The 16,825-nt window shown below is 56.4% G+C and overlaps 6 protein-coding genes across 6 annotated transcripts; 5 read left to right on the top strand and 1 right to left on the bottom strand.

Annotated features, from left to right (window-relative positions):
• Positions 1-960: 960 nt before the first annotated feature.
• On the top strand, positions 961-2,825 carry QBC33DRAFT_575246 (putative bzip transcription factor protein; the record flags this gene model as incomplete). Its single annotated transcript, XM_060430811.1, has 2 exons — positions 961-1,909; positions 1,972-2,825. 2 exons carry the CDS (start codon positions 961-963, stop codon positions 2,823-2,825), a joined length of 1,803 nt encoding a protein of 600 aa, XP_060289006.1.
• Positions 2,826-3,715: 890 nt separating this feature from the next.
• QBC33DRAFT_522501 (putative pathway-specific nitrogen regulator protein) lies at positions 3,716-7,972 on the top strand. The gene has a single exon (XM_060426546.1). The coding sequence runs from the start codon at positions 4,167-4,169 to the stop codon at positions 7,491-7,493; it is 3,327 nt and encodes a 1,108-aa protein (XP_060289005.1). The 5' UTR covers positions 3,716-4,166; the 3' UTR covers positions 7,494-7,972.
• Positions 7,973-8,703: 731 nt separating this feature from the next.
• QBC33DRAFT_522493 (S-adenosyl-L-methionine-dependent methyltransferase) lies at positions 8,704-10,907 on the top strand. The gene is made up of 10 exons (XM_060426545.1): positions 8,704-8,934; positions 9,007-9,038; positions 9,094-9,192; positions 9,259-9,300; positions 9,359-9,425; positions 9,484-9,524; positions 9,583-9,792; positions 9,858-10,194; positions 10,273-10,355; positions 10,419-10,907. Exons 1-10 carry the CDS (start codon positions 8,824-8,826, stop codon positions 10,450-10,452), a joined length of 1,056 nt encoding a protein of 351 aa, XP_060289004.1. The 5' UTR covers positions 8,704-8,823; the 3' UTR covers positions 10,453-10,907.
• A 29-nt stretch (positions 10,908-10,936) lies between these two features.
• On the top strand, positions 10,937-11,468 carry QBC33DRAFT_522492 (uncharacterized protein). The gene has a single exon (XM_060426544.1). It carries the CDS (start codon positions 10,975-10,977, stop codon positions 11,425-11,427), a length of 453 nt encoding a protein of 150 aa, XP_060289003.1. The 5' UTR covers positions 10,937-10,974; the 3' UTR covers positions 11,428-11,468.
• A 1,152-nt stretch (positions 11,469-12,620) lies between these two features.
• Positions 12,621-14,193, top strand: QBC33DRAFT_522489 (histidine phosphatase superfamily). The gene is made up of 3 exons (XM_060426543.1): positions 12,621-12,805; positions 12,896-13,842; positions 14,017-14,193. The coding sequence occupies exons 1-2, from the start codon at positions 12,750-12,752 to the stop codon at positions 13,734-13,736; spliced, it is 897 nt and encodes a 298-aa protein (XP_060289002.1). The 5' UTR covers positions 12,621-12,749; the 3' UTR covers positions 13,737-13,842; positions 14,017-14,193.
• A 761-nt stretch (positions 14,194-14,954) lies between these two features.
• On the bottom strand, positions 14,955-16,690 carry QBC33DRAFT_584047 (uncharacterized protein). Its single transcript, XM_060431394.1, has 3 exons — positions 15,976-16,690; positions 15,559-15,873; positions 14,955-15,489 (listed from the first exon to the last, which is right to left on the bottom strand). Exons 1-3 carry the CDS (start codon positions 16,623-16,625, stop codon positions 14,961-14,963), a joined length of 1,494 nt encoding a protein of 497 aa, XP_060289001.1. The 5' UTR covers positions 16,626-16,690; the 3' UTR covers positions 14,955-14,960.
• Between the last annotated feature and the right edge of the window lie 135 nt (positions 16,691-16,825).

Here is a 16,825-nt window from a genome sequence, read left to right as displayed (position 1 = left end):
GATTTGAAGGTATTAGTGACCTGAGAGAGACCTGGGTCGGAACGCGCTTGGGTTCCGGCCGACATTTTGGCTTTTGCACAAGCAACACAAGCCCTTGCTCCGCATCCAGCCGACACCTCCGCCGCCGAAATTGATAGTTGATGGATGATGGATGTACTGAGGAGCATCATCTCGATTGATCAAGACCTTCATCGTCATTTATCTTCATTCTCCAACAGGTGATTGCTATTGAAGTAGGATAGTCCGATTGTTGTTGTTGTAGTCGTCGTCGTCGACGTCGTCTGTTTTGTGCTCGGTTTCGTCGTCAGCACCGCCAGATGCATCCCTTTAGACCTAAACGGGCAACTGTCGTCGTAATCCTCAGGCAGAGGAATCCCAGGGAATCAGGTAGGATCTCGTGCTAGCGGCTAGGTTGTGATTTGGTCCGAGGATTTCGAGAATTGCGCCGTACCGTATGGTGAACAGGCTATTTCCATCAGCAAACGACGCTGATTCGCTCGGACTGGAGGGCTGCGCTTCGCATTCGCCCAAATTGCGGAACAGCGCAGACCACAATGTGGCCGGTGCCCTCGCATGGGATTACGCGTCCCCCCCCTTTCAAAGCGACCAAACCCTTGTCAGCCTGCATTGGCTCTACAGCCGTCCTACCAGGCCAAGCCTGGCCCCGTCCTTCCATGGGTATCCATAACCTCCATCGCCCCATCTTCTGGCTGTTCTCTTACAAGCATCCCTCAACTCCGTTCCAAACCTCATACACGCTTCGCCGTCCATCACTAACCCGGCTTCCTGAACAAAAGCATTTGAACTCTGTACTCGTCTTTCTCGCCCTTTCATCACTCAAACTCGATCTGGGAAACCCCCCAGCCCGCTAGCAGTATTCGCCACCCGGTTTGATATTCCAGTACGCGATCGAAGGGATAGGAAGAAACGAGTTGAGGGAAAGACGGCATGTCGAGCTCTATGTCGACCAGCCCGGCTGCGACCAGTGGCGTGTCGCAGTCTGGGATCGTCGACCATCTAGTCGACTCACTCATCGACTTCTCGGAATACGACAACAACCCGTACCAGTCGCCCTCGTTGTCCCCCACTACCACTTCCAAGATGTCGTTTTCAAAGCCAATCAAGGCAGAACCAACTACGACATCATTACTTCCAGCCAGTCAACCCATGAGCGGTCCGAGTCATCAGTATGATCAGTACAAACAGCAGACTGGCATTGTCCCCGGTGCTCTGGCAAGCACCCATGCGGTAAACCAGAACAGCCAGGTTCAGGGCTACAGCAATTTCAATGTCGATTTCTTGGCCTTGGCGGACACGGAGGATATATTCGACTTCAACGCGGCGCCTTCTCAGTCCTCGTTGAACACAGACGTTGATATGGACTTCGATTCGTCGTCGGCTGATCCCAGCTACTTCTTCGGAGACGCCACAGTCAACCCTTCGTCCATCGGCGGCCACGAGCCATCTGCCATCCAGTCGCCCACCGTCCTCTCTGCACAGACAGGCAACGTCGGAAGGCTGTGGCCGGGTATGCATCAACAGGCCGCTCTGGCCAAGGCTCAGGCCCAGCAGCGACAGCAACAGCAACATATGATCCAGCAGCAACGTCGGAATGCCCAGAACCAACAGCCAAAGCAGCCACAACGGCCCAAGAATCAGCAGCCCACCGACCCCATCGTCGAACAGAAAATCACTCAGCTTCTCAACTCGATGCGAGCCAAGCCTGCTTCTCCTGACTCAGCCGAGTCCGTTCAGCACTTGAACATCTCTCGGCCCAAGAAGGATGAGGATGATATGGATGAGGACGAAAGGTTACTGGCCAGTGAAGAAGGCAAGAAGCTCAGCAGCAAAGAACGTCGTCAACTTCGCAACAAGGTTTCTGCTCGCGCTTTCCGGTCTAGGAGGAAAGGTAACAATTTAACATGTCCCCCATCTCTCCCCGTCGAACCCACCAGCTAACATGCTTCTCAGAATACATCACACAACTCGAGGCTGAAATCTCGTTGAAGGTCAGCGAGAATACCGACCTTCGTAGCCATAACCGCGCACTCGTGGACGAGAACAAGCGTCTGTCAGATCTGACCCGCATGCTCCTCTCATCCCCCTCCTTCTCCGACTTCCTCGATCGCCTCTCTTCAAACCCCCAGCAAGTCCCCCAGGCACAGCCCACACCCCAGCAGCAGGAAAATCGGCCTCTTCCTAAAGACGTCAACACATACGCTGCCCAGCAACAACTTCAACAACAGCAGCACCAGCATATCGGCATGGCCATGATCCCTGAACAACCGCTGGACTTCTCCATGCTCAGCCTTGACACCGCCGACGCCTTCAACTTCCAGCCTCAGGTTTACGCCGTGCTTGACACGCCCGAACCCGCCATGATCGAGACGTCGATACTATCCGGCAAGTCGTCCAACTTCGTCGGTACGCAGTTGGAATCCGACGAGGAGAAGGTCGAGATGCCCGTCATCAAGAAGGCGCCAGTCCTTGAGAAGGAGCCTGTTGCCGAAGGGGAGAAAGAGTCCCCGACGGCAACTGTCGTTGACGAGGAGTTTGAGAGCGATCCGGCCTTTGCCCTCTACCACGACTCGACTCCGGTCAGTGCCACAGTCGCCAAGGAGCCCGTCGAGATCGACACGGACGCTTTCTCACACGTCGACGTCTTCGGCGGGATCGAGCCCGACAAGGCTCTGGCGCGGTACGAACTCGTTGACGCCAGCGAAGAGGAGGTTGCTGCCACTTGCGCAATGGCGCGGGTGCAACGCATCAGTGCCGGTCTTGAGAGTGTGATGACGAGGTTAGAGTTGATGACGGTCGACTTATAGTGCAGCTGGTTGCTGTGTGGTCGCTGCCAATTCCGTCTCTGCTTTCTCCTTTCAGCCTGTCAAACATACATCAAAGACACGACCTGTCTACTGTCGATACACCGGTTCCTCTTTGTTCTGCATAATGGCTGGGAATACCCGGCTTTCACTTCGCACCACGTTCTTCCCCTCTGGCGTTTTGGATATCGGGATTTGTAACCCATCACCTTTGCGAAGGCATTCTGATTCTTTCGACCGTCCAACACGGGCCCTTGTGTTAAAAGACCTTGGGGCCATGGGGATCGGTATTATGATTTGATGATTGGGATTTGCACTGCACCGGGCCGAGAGCCCCGTGTGGAGAGGAGGATCAAGGGGTGTAAAGCCTTGGATGATGGCCGATTCGATGGGGACGGGGAAGCCGAGATAGTTCGGCCGGCGCCTTTGGAACTAGATTTTAGCCGGCACCCGCTGCTCAATTAAGACATCCATACGAATAAACGATCCGTTCCGTGGCACCCAATATGTGATACAACGTTGACTTGCCTCAAAGGCGGAGATCTGTACGCTACTGTACTTCTACAGCATTATCGCCGGACTGGATGACATAACATTATTGCACCCGGACAACACCATCTCTCTGGCTTCGTGGCCCATTCTGGGGGGGTATTGTCTACGATTCATTTTCGAATTTGGTAGCCTGTAAGCGACACGGAGTTGGCAACCAAGATAGCCCTACTTAATCTGATTTCCAATAAAGGTAGGAATGGAAGCCCGAATTAGCCTGATGGATGGAAGCTTCTTGTTTCACAGCCTTAATCAACCTGGCCTCCCATAGGAATAGCGCATCAAATGAAAGACAACGGTGACGTCAACTTACAAAAATTCTGGCAAGACAGGCATTCCACAGACTACCTATGACGAGGGAAAATCCCAGAAAAAAAGAAGGAGGAGGATATAGATAACCATCAGCTTCTATCGACTATTGGCGAAAAGATGAAGGCGAAAATCGATATTTTCAACACCTATGAGTGCCCCTTGCGTGGCTTTCCTCTTTCTGAACAAAATGCACAGACCAGCCGGTCAAGCCACACTGTTCGCCTCGGCAACGGAGCCATGTCAACAGACCTTCATTTCGAGCAAATGACCACTCCCAACAAACCACGAGACAGACCAGTCATGACACTCGGTTGACCAAAACAATATATCCCACCATCGACAACTCGATCACTTGGCTTGACCAGCCAGCCTCGAACCCCTTCCATTTGGAATTTCCGTTGCCCCAGCTATTCAACCCACCAAGAATAACATCGCAGACATATAAACAAACAGCCAGCCCATCCCAGCGCTTCCCCCCCCCAAATGCCGCCACGAAAGGATCCTGATCCGGACTTTGAAATCCACGTTGACCCGTCTTGTCTGAGCGTACCTATGGATGACGAAACACTTGCAACGGAGAGTATCAGCGCTGAGAGCCCCGAAATCCCCAACGAGGAGAATGTGGAGCAAGAGTTGGCTCCTGAGGAGCCATCGACTCTTGAAGGAAGCATAGTGGACGATCCCGATATGGACCAGGAGGAGGCACAAGCTGAAGACGAGCGGGAATCTGATAATCCCGCCACCGAGGAGGATGAGAAAGCATTGGCTGAGGACGAACAGGAGGCTGTACTGGCAGCGGATGACCCTGCGGAGGACAGCGTTCATGAGGAGTACAAGGAAGAGGCCATAGAGCAAGCGCCCGTTGAAGAGGCCCAGAAAGAACGGCCTAGATATTACTCGGATGGCGAAGATGAGGATACGCCTCTGCCCACCCAAATCATTGACAACGACGTCAACGAAGCAGAACAAGATGCAGATGCATCGCGTAGGCAGTCCGGCGCTTCGGAACGCCGAACCTCTCTACGCACCGAAGCCCTCATCCAGGCCGCAGCTCGCGAGGTGGTTGCAAAGATAGAGGCAAACGCCAGGGAGCGATATTCAATGCGGTACTCAGAGGGCGCCGATGATTCTATTCTCAGCTTGTCAACACACGATACCTATGCCGCCGACGGCACTGAGATGACCTGTGATCAATCGGATACCAGCGGGCGACAATCTCATCGCTCCTCAGGGTCCCGAATCCACCACCACGTTGCCCCGCATTCCATCTCAGGTGACAGCAGCTCTCACCCCGAAGCCGACGACGATGACGACGACGACGACGTGTTCAGCGACCGCAGCCCACGAAGTTCGCTAGGGTCTATGGACGGCTCCAACGACGCGGTCCTCAAACCGGCCCCCGCAGAAGAGACCAAGGCCGCCCGGATCTCGCGCGTCTCTGACATCTCGGGTCTCTCGCAATACGACAAGGAGCAGGACGAGTTTGTCCCGACGAGCCGGGACACGCCGCGGATACCGTTCCGCACCCCGTCCGCCGTCCGCGCCATCCAGATGTCCTCGCCGACCCCGTCGGTCTACTCGGGCGCCACGCCGCGGTCAAGCCGGCGCCACCACAACCACAACCCGGGCCTCTGCACCGTCTCGCGCCTCGGAAGCCCCAACGCCGCCGCCGCCGCCGCTCAGTACTCGCCCAAGGGCCGCCCCACCCCGCCGCGCTTCAAGCCCAAGGAGGCCGCCCCGCTGGTCCTGCTGCACGTCACGCTGTTGCCGCTCCGCTGGGCGTGGGGCGACGTCCTCGACGCGACCGGCGACGACGGCGACGACGGCGGGAAGCCCGGCCTCGGCAGGAAGGGAGCCGTGGGGTTCCAGCCGTCGGACGAGCTGAGGCGGCTGCGCGACTCGTGGCGGCAGCTGCGGGACCGCGTCGGCGACACGGTGCTGGAGCGCGGCGTGCTGCTGCCGCACCCGCAGAACGACTACGAGGTCCTCGAGGAGCGCCTGCTCGAGGCCCTGGAGCTGCCGCTGCGGCGCCGGGCGCGCATCCTCGAGTGCGGGCACTATGTCGGCCCGGCGGACGAGATGGCCGACGACGACGACGGCGACGACGACAGGGATGAGAGCGAGGACGAGCAGGGGAGTCGGGCCGGCAGCGCCCTTCGCGGCCTGGCTGACGCCCGCAAGCAGCGCCACTGGTGCGGCACGTGCCGCGGGGAGATCCGGTTCGAGGACCTCGGGCCCGGCAAGGTCTTCCGCGTCAAGGTCTACGCCAGCAACGGCCTCATGAGGGCTGGCGCCTGGGCCGCCTGCTGGAAGGAGATGGAGCGCGTCGACGTCGAGCTCGAGCCCATCGTGGAGACGGCCTTGCTCCGCGAGCTGGAGCGGCTGTCTGCGGTTCGGGAAGAGGAGGAGGAGCGGCAACGCGAGCGGGAGCAGGAGGAGGAGGAAGAACACCTCCAGCGGGAGCTGGCGCAGGGGCAGGGGGGGCAGGAGCACCTCGCCGACGAGCAGCTCCTCCCCGTCCGCCTATCGGCCGAGCTCTACCACGCCCGCCGGTCCCCGACGACGGTATCGTCTCCCCCGCTCCCCACACCGATGAGCATCGCCGCCATGCGCGCCTCGCCCCCCGAGCCCCTCACGGCGTCGCCGGTCCGGGCGGTCCGGATCCGCGACCCCCTCTCGCCGGCGCCAGCAATGGTGGTGGCGACGCCACCACCACCGGCGGCCCGCCTGCCCGAGCCGATCGACACGTCCGAGGCGCGCCGCCACCGCGACGAGGAGCGCCTGCGCGAGATCTACGGGCGGACCCCGCCGCGCGCACGGTTCGTGGATGTGGGTGAGGAGGAGGCCGAGGAGGAGTCGCCGGTGCGCGCCGAACACGCAACACCCCACCTCGACCACGACCATCATCACCCGGACTCGTCCTACGTGGCGCCGTCGAGCCCGACATCCCCCTCCGAGGAAGCCTTTGACCGGCGCAGTGCGCGGCACCATGAGGAACAGCACCAGCACCAACACCACCATCCCCACCACCAATATGAGCACCACCAGCAGAGCCAGAACCACCACCAGCAGAACCAGAACTACAACAACCACAACGGCAGACCATACCAGACGGCCTCGCTGCCAGAGCTCCTCCTCGAGGCGGGGAGGGTCCTCCTCCGCGACCGCAGGAACGTGGCCATCGCGCTGCTCAGCCTCTTCGTGCTCATGCTCGCCGTCCGCCCCGGCCCCGTCCCCGTCGCGCCGGTCCCGGCAGCAGCATACCTCCAGCACCACCACCACCGGCCCGCGTTTGGAGAGGAGGTGCGGGACAGGGATGTGGATGTGGATGTGGGGATGCGGGGTCAGCAGGGCCGCGAGGGCGAGGGGGCAGGGGTCGTCGTCTCGGGGGAGGTTGTGCACGAGACTCCCGTGGAGGTGGAGGGGGAGAAGGTTGTTGTGCAGGTCCTGGAGACTGTCACTGAGACGGTTCGGGTCAGCGTCACGGTGTCGACTGTGGTTGAGGCTGAGGCGACTGCTAAGGCTGAGGCTGAGGCTGGGGTTGAGGCGCTGGAGTCGGCGGTTTACGAGGCTGAGGGTGAGACTGTGGTTGTGACTGGGAGTGAGGCTGTGGTTGAGGTTGAGACTGAGGTTGTGAACGTGGTTGAGACGCAGGTGGGGACGGAGACTGAGACCGAGTCCGAGGCCAGCATCGCTACGGCGTCGGCGCCGGAGGAACCCGTGGAGAGGGCTGCTTCCGAGAGTGCGGAGGTTGACCCGGCTGCTGTAATGGCGGACGAGGGGGTTGAAGAGAAAGGAAACGAGGAGTGAAGGGATGCGAAAACAACACTTGAGCGGCAGCATTTTGAAGCGTTCTGTCGTCACGTTCCTACGGAAAGCAACCCCTGGGGCCCGTCTTGGCATCGGAGAAGCGAGCTGGAGAATGTCCGCCTCGACGGAGCCTGGCTTGGAGGGGCACTATACCTACGAGACTGTAATGTCGGGGGGCGATTTATGTTTGGTTTTGTTTTTTCTGTTATTTTTGGTAATCCCCCCATGTTTGTAATGCCCTCATGAATGAGTAGATAGATTGAGATACCAGCCTGAACTTGGTTCGGGGAAGTTTGATTGCCTGTTGAATGCCACTGGTAGTTTCTCCCAGTGAATCAAGATGGCACAAGATAATTGGACTGCTGCCCATTCCCTGGAGCAAAGTGCTAATACCCCTTTTCCACGCAACCCTTAGAATCCAGTTCAAATGGTCGGTATGCTAGGTTAAACCACCTGTGTTGATAGGCGTTTGGGATATCATCAGTCAAGGAGGATTGGCCCGTTCTATTCTTTGCGGCCCCTGAGATTTAGTAATTATATGCCACTCTATACAACAGCCCTGTACATAACCATTTGGCCAGCTTAGGCAGTCGTACCACGTGTATGAGAGGTGTCTTGTCAGCCTTCTTGAAGGAGACTCATATGGCATGCCGGATATCGCTCGTCTACCGGATCTGAGGAACACTGGAGAGACCTTTAATTTTGCTAACATTTATTCTAAGGCAGACTGTCAATAAAAAGTCTGCGACTCTGGGTCTGCAAATTTCGCGTGAGAAGCAGGTCCGAGAGATCACGATCTAATCTTTCAGAACAGGCCTACGCCTGCAAAGACGTTGTCGTGCGTGAGCCGCAGTCCTCAACACTGTCTTGGTCGAGTCTGTACCGCCCTGGATCGCCCTCGACCTACGCAGGGGTATGCGGGCAGTCTTCGTCACCATCTCCTAATAGAACCTAGCGCAGTCTAACGCAACGCCTTTCTCAAGCTAAGCGCCCATACTTGTTTCTAGCGCCATGCTTCTGTGCTTCTAGCCTATAATCAGGTCAATAGGCAAGCCAAGTCTGCCGTTTACGACTTGTCACATTTGTTTGTCGACGAACAACTCACTTCTGCGTCACTTCTGCAGGCTCGTTTCTATGCGCTTTTGACCTGATTTTGTGATATGCGACGGTCTTAACGGCAGGGACTGTGGACCGACCACTGGACTTGCCAAGATTAAATTGACCAAGGTTCTTTCTCCCCTCCTTCCCCCCTCCCCTTCGCCATTTTTTCTCGCCACTTGTGTCGGGCAGACTTACCCGTCTTCCCAAATCCCGCGAACTAACGCTAATTATGTCCTCCCCAAAAACGGCTTCCCCAAAGGCAGCTTCCCCAAAGGCAGCTTCCCCAAAGACGCCCGAGTCGCCAGCAGCAGCCCAGCCGCAAGATGGCGTGATCGAAGTTGTATGCCTACCCATCCTCAACCTCCTCATTCACAGCTCAACCGTACTCACCATCGCGACACCTGTCGCATAGGACAACGACGCCGATTCGGCTTATTCCGCGTCGTAAGATGGACCGGTACCTATAGAAGTCGCATGATTCTTACTGAAGTGACCGCAGAACGCAAGTCACCGATGGCGAATCGCTTAGGTCTTCTATCCTCAACTACAAGTGGGAGAATGGGCGGCGATATCATGCGTATGAGGATGGCGCCTACTGGTGAGCGTCTCCTCCAAGTCAAAACGGTTCTCCTCGATATTCTACTAATACTCACACACCCCAAAGGGGCCCGAATGATGATCGCCAGCAGGAAGCTGAAGACCTCATGTGAGTTGTCTGGGCCGCATTATCAGAATCCTCGAGTTACCGCCTGACACAACATTAGGCACGAGATGTACCGGATCATAATGGATGACAAACTTTACGCCGCGCCCATTGGGGACAATCCGCAAGTATGTTCCTTGTACTCACTCTTGTGGTTGAGTCAGTGAGCGCTTACCGAATATTTAGTCTGTCCTGGACGTGGGTTGCGGCACAGGCATCTGGGCCATGTGAGTCTCCCTTAGAGGATCCTGACCTTGTAGGCCGGTCTCCAACAGTTTTCTCTAGTGATTTTGCAGACGCACACCCGTCGGCCGACGTTCTCGGTGTCGACCTCTCACCCATCCAGCCAAACTTTGTTCCACCTAACTGCCGGTTCGAGGTGGACGACATCAACAAGGACTGGACGTTCCCAGAGAACAAGTTTGACTTTGTCCACATCCGCGCCATGACGGGTTGCATCCCAGACTGGACCGAATTCTACGCGAAAGCCATGAAGTCAGTTTCCCCAGTCTCCCCCGGAGTCTCTTCCCTATGATTAACACCCTAACCTTCCCACCTAGACACGTCAAGCCCGGCGGCTTTGTCGAGCACGTCGAGCTCTGGGGCATCGCGAGCTCCGACGACAACACCCTGCGGGCCGACTCGCCGCTCAAGACGTGGGTCGACATCTTCGAGAAGATCGGCGCGGCGACAGGCAAGTGCTTCTTCTGGGGCGACAGGGCGGCCGACTCCATGAGGGAGGCCGGCCTCGCCGACGTCACCGAGCGCAGGGTCAAGGTCCCGATAGGCCCCTGGCCAAAGGACAAGCGGCTGAAGCACTGGGGCACGTGGAACCGGCAGTTCTTGCTGCAGGCCCTCGAGGGGTTCTCGATTCGTGGCATGACGGAGCTGTTGGGGGTGAGTTTCTTCTCCCCATGCTCTGTTGCTAATCAGTCGCGATGTTGGGATGGTGGGCTAATGAGATTGTTCTAATAGTGGAAGTACGACGATGCACAGCTTTTTCTTGTGGAGATGCGGAATGAGCTGAAGAATCCGAATCTCCATTCGTATGTTGATCTGTAGGTCCCCACTTGTTTCCCTGTAAACCAGGACTACCACTTACCATACCCTGACCGATCTAGAACTATTATTTATGGTCAGAAGCCCAAGGAGTAGTGTGTTTCTTAGCATCCATTTTCCCTTGTTCCTCGGATGACCTGCGTTAAGAGCGTAAGAATGGGAGTGAAGTGAGAGCTTTTAAATTGAATCATAGCCGTGGAAAAGTCGCATACCCCAGAGTTGTCTAAGCGCGCCCACTCATTTACATTAGCATCATTTCGAGCATTGAAAGACCATCATGTTGAAATTTCTTTACTCTCATATATATGGTTGTCAGTTTCCTCTAAAACAAGCATATTATCTTACAATGAAGCCTCAAACGGATCTGCCGATGGCCCAAATTGGTACGTCTCAGTACTTGCAAGATGTTAAAAAGGATCGTTAGACACCCCATCAAAATTTGAATCTCCGCCCCAGTGATACTGGCTTGGCAATTCAGTAAGCGAGGTCAAGTTATACTCCAAGAAGCCCAAGCTGGTTCCCTCCTCCAGTTTCAATATCGAGTCTTCCCCCCCCCCCCCCCCCACCCCCCACCCCTCCCCGGCGATATCCACAAGTCCCGGAGTGGAATACGGCGGCATGGCACCGTTGACCGTGCCGCCTCCAGGTGCAGCGAAGGAATCGATCCGGGTCCAACCCCGATCCAAGACCACGGCATCGTCGTCCTTTGCTGCTGACCCGCACCACTCTGGACAGTTGCGTAACAACACCCACACGATCCTTGGCACCGTTGTCGACGCCGCCCTCCTCCTGCAGCCCTTCCTCGGGTACATGCACCACCGACGGTATCTGTCTACGCAGAAGCGCACGGCCTGGACTCACGTCCACATCTGGTATGGGCGCCTGCTGATTCTGCTGGGGATCGACAATGGCGGCCTGGGGTTGCATCTGGCATCGGACACGCCTGCACATAGCCGGGCGGGGACAGTCGTCTATTCTGTCCTCGCCGGGATCGTTGGGGCCGGGCTCCTTGCTCTGATCACCCTTGTCACGGTGGGGAGGAAGGGGAGGAAGTCGGAAAGAGAGGGCTAGGAGGGGAATGTTGGTTGTGGGTGCTGTACAGGTAAAGAGTGGGAGAAGGTCGTTAATTCTCTGGCGAGACCAAAATGGCTACTGGGATGGATTAGAAGGTGTACTAATTCTATTGTCGGCTCAAGTGAAGGCAGAGACGAGGCATAATAGTGAGAAGGGGTTAAAGACCAAGCCCTGCAGGCTTTTAAGGATATACATGTAGTTGAGCATCTTGTCCCTGTATTCTAGATCTTCATACCTACCTTTCGCATCCAATTCACGGGTTTTCTAGCTTCTTCCTAACCAGCTAAACCACCATCTGGTTATGTGGTTATTGTTTCTTCCCATATAATTGGGGCCAGGAATTTCTACGGTACCCCGTTTCATGGGATTTGGTGTTAATTAAAGCAGTCTCTGTTGACAGTCGAAACAACGAAAGAAATCCTTGGTTTGAATCTCAACCCCTAAGCACCCCACGATACCTCTTGCGATAAACTCAGGGTTGTTGAACGTCGCTGCGTCGCAGTCGAGAGAGGCATCTTGAACTGTCGATTCTACAGAATTACATCCCAGACTCTAGTTTACGACTGTGAGATTGAGCCAAGATTTAGATTGTCAATTACTCAAGCTACTGAAAGCAAGCTTCGAGAAAGGCGGCCCCCAACCGTGAACGGGGCCTCTGACGGTAACCAATCAGCACGACACGGCTCGAATCTGGGCTGTAGCGTGCAGAGCACAATGAAGACCAACCAATCTTAGAGTACAAATATACATTGCTCTCTGACATTATGGTCCTGTATATACGTGCCCCCTAAGCAAGCTACTTTAGATTCTCGAACAGACTCAGCCCTGAAGTACTTGGCTGCGAGGCCTGTAAAGCTTCCTGCGAAATTCTGCAATAAATTCTTATCAGACATAAGCTGTCCGACATTTAAGGCACAGCAGGATGAAGAATATGGACAGATGTAGTGATAAACCCAAGTCATAATACCCGTTAAAAGGCAGTGGATCGACGGTGGTTGCCCGATTGCGGCGAGGAAGAATTGTCGTATAATTATCTGTATAGCCGAGATGTGAAACTACCGATTAAATAAACTTCCCGATAAGCAATTATCCGGTTGTCCCTACGCACAGGCCACATTGGCTGCCCACAAAGCCTATTTAAAACTTCTTCCCAACCATATATATTTTCATCCTCCAATATTTTCCCTCAACACCACAGCTCTGAAGCAGAACGCGGACATGCGTCATTAGCCGCCTCTTCTGCCAGAATGCTGTTGCCCACATGACCTGCAGCCTGCAGTCTCCCCCTGCAACAGCCAATCCCCTGAATTTCCCTCCCAATGCACCTCTTCCTCATCCGTCACGGCGAGTCCGTCGACAACGTCGCGGGCCTCTAGTGAGTCCCCTCCAGCCGAGGCCGGCCTGCCTGCCTGCCTGCCTGCCTGGGAGCCTGCGCCCTAACCGCGTTTCCTCCCCCGGGGAACAGTGCAGGCTCGCGCGACTCGCCGCTCACCGCCCACGGCGTCCTCCAAGCCCGCCGGCTCGGCGCCCACCTCGCCGCACGCTCCGCCGCGACTGGTCCGATCCTGCACATATTCGCGTCGGACCTGCAGCGCGCCGCCGACACCGCGCAGGCCGTCGTCGATGCCCAATTGACCGCGTCGGCGGAGGAGCATCGTGCCCCATTGGCTGTGGTCAGGCTACCGGACCTGCGGGAGCGCAACTTCGGGTCCTTGGAAGGGGTGAAGTACGGCCCCCGATCAGTGTCGGGGTCAGCCAGTAATGCCCACGCGGATGCCGAGACGCGTGCGGAGATGCAGGTCCGAGTGGACCGCTTCATCGAGCTCCATCTGGTCCCGCTGTTTATAGACGTGGAGTCGACTTCGCTCAGCGCATCTGCATCTGGATCCGTGGTCGTCGTCGCCCACGGCATCATCTTGAACGTCCTGCTGAGATCTCTCCTCTCGAGGTTTGCCCCGTCCGAGCTAGCGCGGCTGATTCACCCCGGGCTCGGAAACATGGGCCACCTAGCCTCGTGGAGTAACACCGGGTGCCTTGAGGCGGTGGTCCGCTCCGACGCCGCTGTGCGCCCGCCGACTGGAGTGGCTAGCATGGGTGCTGTGGTGGGTTCGGGGAATTCTGCTGTGGCGGTCACCGCGGTGTCTCGCCCGGAACCAAGGATCCATTTGACTGTTACGGCAGTCAACAACGTGGAGCACCTCCAAGGTCTGAAGAAGACCCGGGGAGGCATTGGCAGTGCCAAGTTTGACAGCAATCAAAAGACGATGGACTCGTTCTTCAAGCCGACTGGCAAGGAGCGGGTTTGATGCAATGCCGACACCACTTGTTCGGGGCTGTGTGCATGGTCCACTCGAGTATAGTGTTATATGAGGATGACCCTCCGGTCCTCGTCATCCTTATCACGCCACTCAGGTATGTTCACTTTTTTCTTTCTTTTTCCTGTGTTGCTATGATGAGAACCTTCATTTCACAGACCTGTTCTGAACTACCATGTGGAACAACCGTTCAACCGCTATCTGATGCTACATACCACACACACTTTTGTGATTTCTTGCTTTGCATGGATTTATACTAAGGACATTATAGGTGGCCGACGCAGATAGACAAACATATACGGTGTCCCTCCTTGACATCTCGGTATCCCGAGGTATTCGAAGGAGAGCCTAGCTGCCGAAGCTGCCGACTTGTTCAGTCATGGGGAGGGAGAGAATGCTTATCTAGACTCGATAATGCTTAATATAAACCAACAACGTGCTCATACAACCTCTGTGTATTCGTGACAATGATTCGCAAGTGCTGTGACTCTCCACCCGCCCATCGATGCCCGTTTTCCAACCAAATGCCATGCCTATTACGCTTCCACCTCCTATCGACAAGCTCCGTTTTATATGTGTGTTGTGGGATCTCATGGTAGACGTGTCCGTGCTAGTCTGTCTCCTCTAATATTCATATCCCAAGCCCTCCATGTTATCGGGGTGCCAAGGACAGGTATCCTAGTGGAGACTGTTGTCGCAGTTGATGATCTGCTCGTAGTCGACGAGGCATTCGTAGCAAAACTCGTGGCTGCACAAGATACCTATGAGAACGAGCACACGATTCTCAGCAAAATATCCATGGACGGTTAGGTAGGGCATCATCGTCAGGCGTTCCTCGCGCATTTCCCTGCCCCTTCGAATGGGAGCGGGTCAACTTCTACCCTCGCCTGTCACACACAGCGACAGTAAGGGCGGCTCTCCCAGCCGCCCAAGCAGAGCCAGCAGAACTCGCGCCGGCAATGGATACCTGCATCGCGGGGTTTTAATGTGTTTGTCCTCGGATGCCTTGAGATGCTGCCTTCGAATTGCCTGCGTCCGGCTCATGAAGAGGGTCGGGCCCACTTGGGCTGCCTCAGTACGCCATTGGGGGTGTGAACAGTTGTTGTTAGGTTGGACGGGACAAAAAAAGGTACGCTTACAGGTCATATGGGAACTACATCCCACCACCGCCAAGTCAGCATAAACCTCCAATACAGAAACAAGTGGGGGCCCAACCTACCATCCCGAATTCTTCTCAATAGCCCAGCCACAGCCCGGGCACGGCTTCGACGTCGAGGCAACCAAACGTAAGCTCAGCTCGTCCTCGGCCCTGCGCCGCGCCTCGCTCTCGGCTCTCTCCAGCGCCGCGCCCCGCACGATCATCTCGGCCTCCCTCCGCGCCTGCCGCGAGTCACGCTCCACCCTCGCCTGCGCCTGCGCCTCCGGCCTGGCCGCCCACGTGCACCGCCACCACCGGTCGGCCCGCGAGGACGAGGAGGCCGCCGCCGTCCCCCTATCCGGTAGGGGCGAGGACGGGGACGAGGACGCTGCCACGCGGTCGGCTGCTCCTCCTCCTTCCTTCTGGGCTGGGTGGCGAGCCGGAGCCGAGTCTTGCCGCTCGGAGTGGCGACTGCGCGGGTTTGGCGCGGCCCCGTGGAGCGGATTGCCGTCGTGGAAGACCTGTCCGTGGCCGTCGCTGTTGGCCGGACACGGCACGACGTTGTCCGCTTCGAGGAAGGTGTAGTGGAAGGAGAGGTTCAGGTACCTAGGGTTGTTCGTGTCTGATTAGCGCTCGTTTGTCTATCTACTGGTATGTGGGTGTGCGCCGGCTTACCGTTCTCGTGTCGTTGGATCTGCGTATCTTTGGACGTCGTCGTATTGTAGGGGCTCTCGACATTCCGGGCACCGGATATTGTTCCACCAGTTGTTGTTCAGGTCCGTCCTGATCGACATTTTGACACACTCCAAGCAGGTATTTGGCGGGTGTTTGCAGGTCTTGGTCACGGTTGTGCTGGGGAACTCGACTACGTCCTTTGTTTCGGTGCATACGACACAATCTCTCTCACCACGTAGGATCTCAGGCAGCACTCGCTTATTTGTGACCACGACTCTTGCCCCTTGACCGTCGACCTGGTATCGCTGCCCGAACCTTGTTTTGTAGTCAGCCAAGGCCGCAGAGAGCGTTGGAAGCTAATGATGGAGTATGTAGAGCATCATCTTGCCAGAGCGAGATTAATGATGGGCCACTTACCCAAAATCATAATCATCCGCATATGCTGCCAGCCCCCCCGAGAACGGGTAGTTGTCTCCGTTCCGAAGGAATCGAATGGTCATGTCATTCTGACTGGACTCAATGAGGTCGGAATACGGGTTGGACTCATTGAGGTCTGAAACCAGCCTGGCTGGTTGGGTCTTCAAGGCAGGGAGTGAAGGCCTCTTGACGAGTCGCCTTCTCCACCTTTGAGGTATTCCTCGGGTCGTTGCCTCATCCTGCCCAGAGGCGGGAGAGACGGGAGAGGCGGGAGAGGCGGGAGCTGCGACATACCTCCCCGCGGCAGCAATCGCCCCCATCGCCAATGGATCCGGTTCCTGCCACCATGCTGAGGAATATCTTGGAAAGTATTCTGGCCTGGGGCAGAAGAAGTCCCGTCTTGATGGACCGCCTACCTCGGCCCCCGGGTTTGTCGGTGGTTCCGGGGTGCCTTTGTTTGCGGCAGTGCTCAGATTGCCCTCTTCCTCTTCCTCTTCTTCAAATCCGTCAAAAATAGAGGGGCTTACAGTCAAGTAGTACATGGGAAGTGTTGAATACCGGGCCATATCTGGGGGGATATACAGTCTTGCCTCGGAGTTGGGCTGGTTCGCAATGATGGTCTTGGGTGTAGGATATCGAGGAGATCTCATTATGGGACGTCGAGATGATCCTGACCGGGATGGAGTGCATTATAAAAGGCGAAGTCAAGGTGGTGCTCGGGATTCCGGTCAAAACCCAAAATACGAACTTGGGGCAACCAGCGTGCCGCTGCAGTGCCTTGCCTTCCATGATACGGTATCGTGAGGGGCCATAAAGTCAAAATGCTGCCCGTGGTATCCACCTCATCAAA

This window comes from Phialemonium atrogriseum, assembly GCF_030411735.1.
Source record: "Phialemonium atrogriseum strain 8032-3 unplaced genomic scaffold QBC33scaffold_1, whole genome shotgun sequence".
NCBI classification, from domain to species: domain Eukaryota; kingdom Fungi; phylum Ascomycota; class Sordariomycetes; order Cephalothecales; family Cephalothecaceae; genus Phialemonium; species Phialemonium atrogriseum.
The sequence above is the reverse complement of the archived record's forward strand: the minus strand, read 5'-3'. Positions and strand labels throughout refer to the sequence as shown.